The 12159-nt window shown below is 41.9% G+C and overlaps 1 protein-coding gene across 1 annotated transcript; it reads left to right on the forward strand.

The window, feature by feature from the left end:
* Positions 1-3771: 3771 nt before the first annotated feature.
* On the forward strand, positions 3772-12134 carry LOC135536562 (kelch-like protein 30). The gene is given in 4 exon segments (XM_064962861.1): positions 3772-4049; positions 4451-4596; positions 9267-9330; positions 9333-12134. Coding segments are annotated over 4 exon segments (573 nt in total). The 5' UTR covers positions 3772-3868; the 3' UTR covers positions 9515-12134.
* The last annotated feature ends 25 nt before the right edge of the window (positions 12135-12159 follow it).

The following is a 12159-nucleotide window of genomic DNA, read 5'->3' on the forward strand; positions in this document are numbered from 1 at the left end:
ATAGACCTATAGACATATAATAGACCTATAATAGACCTATAGGAACTAGACCTATTATAGACCTATAGGAACTAGACCTATAATATACCTATAATAGACCTATAAGAACTAGACCTATAATAGACCTATAATATACCTATAATATACCTATGATAGACCTATAATAGACCTATAATAGACCTATAATAGACCTATAGGAACTAGACCTATAATAGACCTATAGGAACTAGACCTATAGGAACTAGACCTATAACCTATAATAGACCTATAATAGACCTATAGGAACTAGACCTATTATAGACCTATAGGAACTAGACCTATAATAGACCTATAACAGACATATAATAGACCTATAATAGACCTATAGGAACTAGACCTATTATAGACCTATAGACCTATAAGAACTAGACCTATAATATACCTATAATAGACCTGTAATAGACCTATAATAGACCTATAAGAACTAGACATATAATAGACCTAATATCGACCTATAATAGACCTATAGGAACTAGACCTATAATAGACCTATATTAGACCTTTAGGAACTAGACCTATAATAGACCTATAGGAACTAGACCTATAATAGACCTATAATAGACCTCTAATAGACCTGTAATAGACCTATAAGAACTAGACCTATAATAGACCTATAATAGACCTATAATAGACCTATAGGAACTAGACCTATTATAGACCTATAGGAACTAGACCTATAATATACCTATAATAGACCTATAATAGACCTATAGGAACTAGACCTATAATAGACCTATAATAGACCTATAGGAACTAGACCTATAGGAACTAGACCTATAATAGACCTATAAGAACTAGACCTATTATAGACCTATGATAGACCTATGATAGACCTATAATAGACCTATAATAGACCTGTAATAGACCTATAATAGACCTATAAGAACTAGACATATAATCGACCTAATATCGACCTATAATAGACCTATAATAGACCTATAGGAACTAGACCTATAATAGACCTATAGGAACTAGACCTATAATAGACCTATAATAGACCTATAATAGACCTATAATAGACCTATAATAGACCTATAATAGACCTATAGGAACTAGACCTATAATAGACCTATAATATAATAGACCTATAATAGACCTATAATATAGATCCCTATAATAGACTATAATCACCAAGACTCTGGATAGGAACTAGACCTATAATAGACCTATAATAGACCTATAATAGACCTATAATAGACCTATAATAGACCTATAATAGACCTATAATATACCTAGACCTATAATAGACCTATAATAGACCTATAGGAACTAGACCTATAATAGACCTATAGGAACTAGACCTATAATAGACCTATAATAACCTAGACCTATAATAGACCTATAATAGACCTATAGACATATAATAGACCTATGGAACTAGACCTATAGGAACTATAATAGACCTATAATAGACCTATAGGAACTAGACCTATAATAGACCTATAGCAACTAGACCTATAATAGACCTATAGGAACTAGACCTATAATAGACCTATAATAGACCAATAATAGACCTATAATAGACCTATAATAGACCTATAGGAACTAGACCTATAATAGACCTATAGGAACTAGACCTATAATAGACCTATAATAGACCAATAATAGACCTATAGGAACTAGACCTATAATAGACCTATAGGAACTAGAAATATAGTAGACCTATATGAACTAGACCTATAATAGACCTATAGGAACTAGACCTATAATAGACCTATAATAGACCTATAATAGACCTATAGGAACTAGACCTATAATAGACCTATAATAGACCTATAGGAATAGACCATATGGGAATAGACCTATAACTAGACCTATAAAGACCTATAATAGACCTATAATAGACCTATAAGAACTAGACCTATAATAGACCTATAATAGACCTATACTAGACCTATAATAGACTATAATAGACCTATAGGAACTAGACCTATAATAGACCTATAGGAACCTAGAACTATTAATAGACCTATAACTAGACCTATAATAGACCTATAATAGACCTATAAAGGAACTAGACCTATAATAGACCTATAGGAACTAGACCTATACCTATAATAGACCTATAATAGACCTATAATAGACCTATAAGGAACTAGACCTATATAGACCTATAGGAACTAGACCTATAATAGACCTAGAACTATTATAGACCTATAATAGACCTATAGGAACTAGACCTATAATAGACCTATAGGAACTAGACCTATAATAGACCTATACTAGAACCTATAATAGACCTATAATAGACCTATAGGAACTAGACCTATAATAGACCTATAGGAATAGAACTAGACCTTTAACTAGACCTATAAGGAACCTATAGGAACCTATAATAGACCTATAGGAATAGACTATAATAGACCTATAATAGACCTATAATAGACCTATAATAACCTATAATAGACCTATAATATACCTATACGAACTAGACCTATAATAGACCTATAGGAACTAGACCTATAATAGACCTATAATAGACATATAATAGACCTATAGGAACTAGACCTATAATAGACCTATAGGAACTAGACCTATAATAGACCTATAATAGACCTATAATAGACCTATAATAGACCTATAAAGAACTAGACTAAATAATAGACCTATAAGAACTAGACCTATATAATAGACCTATAGGAACTAGACCTTTAATAGACCTATAATAGACCTATAGGAACTAGACCTATAATAGACCTATAGGAACTAGAACTATTATAGACCTATAACTAGACCTATAATAGACCTATAATAGACCTATAATAGACCTATAGAACTAGACCTATAATAGACCTATAGGAACTAATAGACCTATAATATAGATAATAGACCTATAAGAACTAGACCTATAATAGACCTATAATAGACCTATAGGAACTAGACCTTTAATAGACCTATAATAGACCTATAGGAACTAGACCTATAATAGACCTATAGGAACTAGAACTATAATAGACCTATAGGAACTAGAACTATAGTAGACCTATATGAACTAGACCTATAATAGACCTATAGGAACTAGACCTATAATAGACCTATAATAGACATATAATAGACATATAATAGACCTATAGGAACTAGACCTATAATAGACCTATAGGAACTAGACCTATAATAGACCTATAATAGACATATAATAGACCTATAGGAACTAGACCTATAATAGACCTATAATAGACCTATAGGAACTAGACCTATAATAGACCTATAGGAACTAGAACTATAATAGACCTATACGAACTAGACCTATAATAGACCTATAATAGACCTATAATAGACCTATAGGAACTAGACCTATAATAGACCTATAGGAACTAGACCTATAATAGACCTATAATAGACCTATACGAACTAGACCTATAATAGACCTATAATAGACCTATAGGAACTAGACCTATAATAGACCTATAGGAACTAGACCTATAATAGACCTATAATAGACCTATAATAGACCTATAGGAACTAGACCTATAATAGACCTATAATAGACCTATAATAGACCTATAATAGACCTATAATAGACCTATAATAGACCTATAGGAACTAGAACTATAATAGACCTATAACTAGACCTATAATAGACCTATAATAGACCTATAATAGACCTATAATAATAGACCTATAGGAACTAGACCCCCGTTGTATTATTATTATTATATTATTAAGCGGACCTATGGACGACCTGAGATGGACCTGCAATGGACCTGGGACTGGAGCCTGCCTGATCTACAGTGATAGATATGCTTTGTCATAATAAGTCAACGTTTTTTATTCTCAACATTGGTCGGGTCAGTTACCACCAGTGTTCTCTCTATCCACAGGCACCACAATGGACTTTGTAGACATTGAGCACTATGACCCATACAATGACACCTGGGCCCGGACATGCCCTGCAGTGAAATACGTCACCAACTTCACAGCGACTGCCTGCCATGGTAAACTGTACGTGATAGGCTCCTGTGCTGTTAAGTACAACGCCTTGACTCTGCAGTGCTACAATCCCGTTATAGGTAGGTAGGAATGGCGTGGAGCATCACGTAGGTTAATATGCTCACAACATGGAGCCGTAACCAGTGGGGTTTTTTTGAAAGGGAAGTGATCCCCGATTCATGATTCCCCAATAATTGATTATCACTTTAGAAATGTTGCAGTAAATGGTGGTCAAAACATTATCCTTTTCAGATCCGTTTCGAATCTCTTGTCAGCGTAATGAAACATGTCGCCTACCACTCAGATGTAGCATGTGTTGTTCAGATTCATATCTCTACCTTTGTTCATTATTACAAATAAAAAAAATAAAAAAAATTTTAGTAAGAATTAAAGGAAAAGCGAGTTAGGTTACAACACTTCTCAGATTCTCGAGCAGATCCTATCTCATATCTTTGCCCCGTTGTGCCTCTCTGTCCCCAAGATGGGTGGAGTATCATCTGCTCTCCCTTCATCCCCAAGTACCTGTCCTCTCCTCGCTGTGTCTCAGTGGAGGGGCTCATCTACCTGATCGCTGACAACACCAAGAAGGTTTACTGCTACGACCCACTGGCTAACATGTGGCAGAAGGTGGGTTAGGGTTTAGAGTTGGCATTAGGGGTTAGGGTTAGGGGTTAGAATTAGGGGTTAGAGTTAGGGTTTAGAGTTAGGGTTAGGGGTTAGAGTTAGGGTTAGGGGTTAGAGTTAGCATTAGCGTTAGGGTAGGGTTAGGGGTTAGAGTTAGGGTAGGGTAGGTTTAGGGTTATGGTCAGGGCTTAGGGGTTAGGGTAGAGTTTGGGTTAGAGTTAGTGTTAGGGGTTAGGGTTAGCGTTAGGGGTTAGGGTTAGGGGTTAGGGTTAGGGGTTAGGGGTTAGGGGTTAGGGGTTAGAGTTAGCGTTTGCGTTATGGTGGGGTTAGGGTCAGGGGTTAGAGTTAGGGTAGGGTTAGGGGTTAGAGTTAGGGTAGGGTTAGGGGTTAGGGTTAGGGTTTATAGTTAGCATTAGGGGTTAGGGTTAGCGTTAGGGTTAGGGGTTAGGGGTTAGAGTTAGGGGTTAGGGTTAGGGGTTAGAGTTAGGGTTAGGGGTTAGAGTTAGGGTTATGGAGGGTTAGGGATTAGAGTTAGGGTTAGGGGTTAGAGTTAGGGTTATGGAGGGTTAGGGGTTAGAGTTAGGTTAGGGTTAGAGTTAGGGTTAGGGGTTAGAGTTAGGGTTATGGAGGGTTAGGGGTTAGAGTTAGGGTTAGGGGTTAGAGTTAGGGTTTAGAGTTAGGGTTTAGAGTTAGTGTGAGGGGTTAGGGTTAGGGGTTAGAGTTAGCGTTAGTGTTAGGGTAGGGTAGGGTAGGGTTAGGGGTTAGAGTTAGGGTAGGGTTATGGTCAGGGGTTAGGGGTTAGGGTAGAGTTTGGGTTAGAGTTAGTGTTAGGGGTTAGGGTTAGCGTTAGGGTTAGGGGTTAGCGTTAGGGTTATGGGTTAGGGGTTAGGGGTTAGGGGTTAGGGTTATGGAGGGTTAGGGGTTAGAGTTAGAGTTAGGGGTTAGGGGTTATAGTTAGGGTTAGGGTTAGGGGTTAGAGTTAGCGTTAGAGGTTAGAGTTAGGTGTTAGGGGTTGGAGTTAGGGTTAGGGGTTAGAGTTAGGGTTTAGAGTTAGCGTTAGGGTTAGGGGTTAGAGTTAGGGTTAGGGGTTAGAGTTAGGGGTTAGGGTTAGGGGTTAGAGTTAGGGGTTAGGGTTAGCGTTAGAGTTAGGGTTATGGAGGGTTAGGGGTTAGAGTTAGGGTTATGGTGGGTTAGGGGTTAGAGTTAGGGTTAGGGGTTAGAGTTAGGGTTATGGAGGGGTTAGGGGTTAGGGGTTAGGGGTTAGAGTTAGGGTTAGGGGTTAGAGTTAGGGTTATGGAGGGTTAGGGGTTAGAGTTAGGGTTAGGGGTTAGAGTTAGGGTTTAGAGTTAGGGTTTAGAGTTAGTGTGAGGGGTTAGGGTTAGGGGTTAGAGTTAACATTAGCATTAGGTTAGGGTTAGGGTTAGGGGTTAGAGTTAGCGTTAGCGTTAGGGTAGGGTTAGGGGTTAGAGGTAGGGTAGGGTTATGGTCAGGGGTTAGGGGTTAGGGTAGAGTTTGGGTTAGAGTTAGTGTTAGGGTTTAGGGTTAGCGTTAGGGGTTAGGGTTAGGGGTTAGGGTTAGGGTTAGGGTTTAGGGGTTAGGGGTTAGGGGTTAGGGTTAGAGTTAGCGTTTGCGTTATGGTGGGGTTAGGGTCAGGGGTTAGAGTTAGGGTGGGGTTAGAGTTAGGGTAGGGTTAGGGGTTAGGGTTAGGGTTAGGGTTTATAGTTAGCATTAGGGGTTAGGGTTAGCGTTAGGGTTAGGGGTTAGAGTTAGGCTTATGGGTTTGGGGTTAGGGGTTAGGGTTATGGAGGGTTAGGGGTTTGAGTTAGGGTTTAGGGGTTAGAGTTAGGGTGATGGGTTAGAGTTAGCGTTAGGGGTTAGAGTTTGCGTTAGGGGTTAGAGTTAGGGTTAGGGTTAGAGTTAGGGGTTAGGGTTAGGGGTTAGAGTTAGGGTTAGGGGTTAGAGTTAGGGTTATGGAGGGTTAGGGGTTAGAGTTAGGGTTATTGGTTAGAGTTAGGGTTATGGAGGGTTAGGGTTAGAGTTAGGTTAGGGTTAGAGTTAGGGGTTAGGTTAGGGGTTAGAGTTAGGGTTAAGGTTAGCGTTAGAGTTAGGTTATGGAGGGTTAGGGTTAGAGTTAGGGTTATGGTGGGTTAGGGGTTAGAGTTAGGGTTAGGGGTTAGAGTTAGGGTTATGGAGGGTTAGGGGTTGGAGTTAGGGTTAGGGGTTAGAGTTAGGGTTTAGAGTTAGGGTTTAGAGTTAGTGTGAGGGGTTAGGGTTAGGGGTTAGAGTTAACATTAGCATTAGGTTAGGGTTAGGGTTAGGGGTTAGAGTTAGCGTTAGCGTTAGGGTAGGGTTAGGGTTTAGGGGTTAGGGTAGAGTTTGGGTTAGAGTTAGTGTTAGGGTTTAGGGTTAGCGTTAAGGGTTAGGGTTAGGGGTTAGGGTTTAGGGGTTAGGGGTTAGGGTTAGAGTTAGCGTTTGCGTTATGGTGGGGTTAGGGTCAGGGGTTAGAGTTAGGGTAGGGTTAGGGGTTAGGGTTAGGGTTTATAGTTAGCATTAGGGGTTAGGGTTAGCGTTAGGGTTAGGTTAGAGTTAGGGGTTAGGGTTAGGTTAGGTTAGGGTTAGGGTTAGGTTAGGGTTAGGAGGGTTAGGGTTAGAGTAGGAGTAGAGTTAGGGTTATGGAGGTTAGGGGTTAGAGTTAGGGTTAGGGGTTAGAGTTAGGGTTAGGGGTTAGAGTTAGGGTTATGGAGGGTTAGGGGTTAGAGTTAGGGTTAGGGGTTAGAGTTAGGGTTTAGAGTTAGGGTTTAGAGTTAGTGTGAGGGGTTAGGGTTAGGGGTTAGAGTTAGCGTTAGTGTTAGGGTAGGGTAGGGTAGGGTTAGGGGTTAGAGTTAGGGTAGGGTTATGGTCAGGGGTTAGGGGTTAGGGTAGAGTTTGGGTTAGAGTTAGTGTTAGGGGTTAGGGTTAGGGTTAGGGTTAGGGGTTAGGGTTAGGTCTTAGGGGTTAGGGTTAGAGTTAGCGTTTGCGTTATGGTGGGGTTAGAGTTAGGGGTTAGAGTTAGGGTAGGGTTAGGGGTTAGAGTTCGCGTTAGGGTTAGGGGTTAGAGTTAGCGTTAGGGTTAGGGGTTAGGGGTTAGGGTTAAGGTTTATAATTAGCATTAGTGGTTAGAGTTAGGCTTATGGGTTTGGGGTTAGGGGTTTGAGTTAGGGTGAGGGGTTAGAGTTAGCGTTAGGGGTTAGAGTTAGGGTTAGGGGTTAGAGTTAGGGGTTAGGGTTAGGGGTTAGAGTTAGGGGTTAGGGTTAGCGTTAGAGTTAGGGTTATGGAGGGTTAGGGGTTAGAGTTAGGGTTATGGAAGGGTTAGGGGGTTAGAGTTAGGGTTAGGGGTTAGAGTTAGGGTTAGGGGTTTGTGTTAGGGTTATGGTGGGTTAGGGGTTAGAGTTAGGGTTAGGGGTTAGAGCTAGGGTTAGGGGTCAGAGTTAGGGTTATGGAGGGTTAGGGGTTAGAGTTAGGGTTATTGGTTAGAGTTAGGGTTATGGAGGGTTAGGGGTTAGAGTTAGGGTTAGGGGTTAGAGTTAGGGTTATGGAGGGTTAGGGGTTAGAGTTAGGGTTAGGGTTAGAGTTAGGGTTATGGAGGGTTAGGGGTTAGAGTTAGGGTTACGGGTTAGAGTTAGGGTTTAGAGTTAGTTTTAGGGGTTAGGGTTAGGGGTTAGAGTTAGCATTAGCATTAGGTTAGGGTTAGGGTTAGGGGTTTGAGTTAGCGTTAGCGTTAGGGTAGGGTTAGGGTTAGGGTAGAGTTTGGGTTAGAGTTAGTGTTAGGGGTTAGGGTTAGCGTTAGGGGTTAGCGTTAGGGTTAGAGTTAGCGTTCGCGTTAGGGTAGGGTTAGGGTTAGGGGTTAGAGTTAGGTTAGGGGTTAGAGTTAAGGTTAGGGGTTAGAGTTAGGGTAGGGTTAGGGGTTAGCGTTAGGGTTAGGGGTTAGAGTTAGCGTTTGGGTAGGGTTAATTTTAGGGGTTAGAGTTAGCGTTTGGGTAGGGTTAGAGGTTAGAGTTAGCGTTAGGGTAGGGTTAGGGTTAGGGTTAGGGTTAGGGTTAGCGTTCAGCGTTAGGGTAGGGTTAGGGTTAGGGGGTTAGAGTTAGGGTAGGGTTAGGGGTTAGAGTTAGCTTTAGGGTTAGGGGTTAGAGTAAGGTAGGGTTAGGGGTTAGAGTTAGGGTTAGGGAGTTAGAGTTAGCGTTAGGGTAGGGTTAAGGTTAGGGGTTAGATTTAGCGTTAGGGTAGGGTTAGGGTTAGGGGTTAGGGTTAGGGGTTAGGGTTAGGGTTTATAGTTAGCATTAGGGGTTAGGGTTAGGGATTAGAGTTAGCGTTAGCGTTAGGTTAGGGTTAAGGTTAGGGGTTAGATTTAGCGTTAGTGGTAGGGTTAGGGTTAGGGGTTAGAGTTTATAGTTAGCATTAGGGGTTAGGATTAAAGGATTAGAGTTAGCGTTAGGCGTTAGGTTAGGAGTTAGGGCTAGTGGTTAGAGTTAGCGTTAGCGTTAGGTTAGGGTTAGGGCTAGGGGTTAGGGTTTATAGTTAGCATTAGGATTAGAGTTAGCGTTAGCGTTAGGTTAGGGTTAGGGCTAGGGGTTAGAGTTAGAGTTATGGATGTAAGGATGGACTGATTCATCCTCTCCTCCTGGTTATTCCCCCAGGTCCAGCTGCTGCACATGCTCCATGAGAACGGAGATCTGGTGGCGTTGAACAGTCAGCTCTTTGCGACGGGGGTCACTGGAAGGGCATGGAGGGGGACTACGGGGTGGAGGTGGAGGTGTACAACAGAGCTTCTAACAGCTGGAAGGTGGAGTGTTTCCTACCAAGGCTCTGGATCTACAGCGGGACATGTTCTGTCTTCCTGGACCCCTCCCAGTGGTCCGACCCATTCCCCCTCGATGAAACCTAAATGGAACTGTCGGGTCCGTGGCATGCAGCACTTCAAGTGGCAAGATAAAGGTGCTGGTACTCATTTTAGGTAATGATTTTAACTTAAAGGTACTGGTGTAGTCGACCAGATTGTAGGGGTGAATATTCTAGATGTGCAGTCAGCACTTAAAGGCCCAGTGAGTCAAAAACATGATGTTCCTGTGTTTTATATATATATATTTCCACACTATAAGCTTGGAATAATACTGTGAAATTGTGAAAATGACGACAGTGTAATTGCTGTTTGAAAAGACTCCCTGACATTTCAGCCTGTTTTGATGGGATGTCGTTTTGGCCTGCCTGGTGACATCAACAGACCGTACATTAGTTAATTGGCCAATAAGAAAGAAAGTTACAAACCTCTCTGCCAATTACAGCCAGTTTTTAGATTTCCACTCCCCACTCAGAACACTCCCGGAGAGTCCTAGCAAAAATCATTTATTGAGAAATTGCTCTTTGCTAATTAAAATAAACCAGAGAACTTAATTGTTACCCAGAAATTATTTAATATGGAGACCTTTAATTAAGCAGTAGATGCAGGTATAGTTCAAGTACTGAGCCCACGGCACTGAGCCCGCGGCACCGAGCCCGCAGGACCGAGCCCACGGCACCGAGCCCACGGCCCCCCACGGCCCCCGAGCCCACGGCACCGAGCCCATGGCCATGACAGACTGAGGGTCATAGTGCACAGACTATTGTCAGACTTTTATGTCCAGGCTGTCTTGGCTGTCAGTTGCCTAGACTACTGTATGCATGTGGAACGTTGTTCATCTGGAGATTATGGAGGTTGTCTTTATCCAATAGCACGTGACTTGGTCCTCCATGCCGCCTCGCTCAATTCTTCTTCCCTTGTTATTTTGTAAGGTTATACTCCTGTGACGATGTGTGTATTTATATTGTTACTTCCTGACTTCCTGAAGCATCTGTTGGCGTCTGTATTATTGAGTTTGTTTGTTTGTTTGTTTGTGTGTTGACTTATTCAAACTTTGTAGAAACTGTACTGTGAATCAACTAATTTAAACTTTGTAGAAAATGTGATGTTTAATCAAAACATCTTTGTAAATATGTTTTTTATTTTATGGTGGAAAACATGGAATATTTCATTATTTACAGCATATGCTTTTGTGCTATTATGCAATAGTTTCTTTCAACCTGGGTTTGTTTATAAGGAACTCACTGGGCACAGTGTCAATTCAACCCACTAGGCACAGTGTCAATTCAACCCACTGGGCACAGTGTCAATTCAACCCACTGGTCACAGTGTCAATTCAACCCACTAGGCACAGTGTCAATTCAACACACTAGGCACAGTGTCAATTCAACTCACTAGGCACAGTGTCAATTCAACCCACTAGGCACAGTGTCAATTCAACCCACTAGGCACAGTGTCAATTCAACTCACTGGGCACAGTGTCAATTCAACCCACTAGGCACAGTGTCAATTCAACCCACTGGACACAGTGTCAATTCAACTCACTAGGCACAGTGTCAATTCAACTCACTGGGCACAGTGTCAATTCAACCCACTAGGCACAGTGTCAATTCAACTCACTGGGCACAGTGTCAATTCAACTCACTGGGCACAGTGTCAATTCAACCCACTAGGCACAGTGTCAATTCAACTCACTGGGCACAGTGTCAATTCAACCCACTGGGCACAGTGTCAATTCAACCCACTAGGCACAGTGTCAATTCAACCCACTAGGCACAGTGTCAATTCAACCCACTAGGCACAGTGTCAATTCAACCCACTAGGCACAGTGTCAATTCAACCCACTAGGCACAGTGTCAATTCAACCCACTAGGCACAGTGTCAATTCAACCCACTAGGCACAGTGTCAATTCAACCCACTAGGCACAGTGTCAATTCAACCCACTAGGCACAGTGTCAATTCAACCCACTGGGCACAGTGTCAATTCAACCCACTAGGCACAGTGTCAATTCAACCCACTAGGCACAGTGTCAATTCAACTCACTAGGCACAGTGTCAATTCAACCCACTAGGCACAGTGTCAATTCAACCCACTTGGCTCAGTGTCAATTCAACCCACTAGGCACAGTGTCAATTCAACCCACTAGGCACAGTGTCAATTCAACCCACTGGGCACAGTGTCAATTCAACTCACTGGGCACAGTGTCAATTCAACCCACTAGGCACAGTGTCAATTCAACCCACTAGGCACAGTGTCAATTCAACCCACTAGGCACAGTGTCAATTCAACCCACTAGGCACAGTGTCAATTCAACTCACTGGGCACAGTGTCAATTCAACCCACTAGGCACAGTGTCAATTCAACCCACTAGGCACAGTGTCAATTCAACCCACTAGGCACAGTGTCAATTCAACTCACTGGGCACAGTGTCAATTCAACCCACTGGGCACAGTGTCAATTCAACCCACTAGGCACAGTGTCAATTCAACCCACTAGGCACAGTGTCAATTCAACCCACTAGGCACAGTGTCAATTCAACCCACTAGTCACAGTGTCAATTCAACTCACTAGGACACAGTGTCAATTCAACCCACTAGGCACAGTGTCAATTCAACCCACTGGGCACAGTGTCAATTCAACCCACTAGGCACAGTGTCAATTCAACCCACTGGGCACAGTGTCAATTCAACC

The sequence above is a fragment of the Oncorhynchus masou genome, unplaced genomic scaffold (genome assembly GCF_036934945.1).
Source record: "Oncorhynchus masou masou isolate Uvic2021 unplaced genomic scaffold, UVic_Omas_1.1 unplaced_scaffold_6332, whole genome shotgun sequence".
Classification (NCBI taxonomy): Eukaryota; Metazoa; Chordata; class Actinopteri; order Salmoniformes; family Salmonidae; genus Oncorhynchus; species Oncorhynchus masou.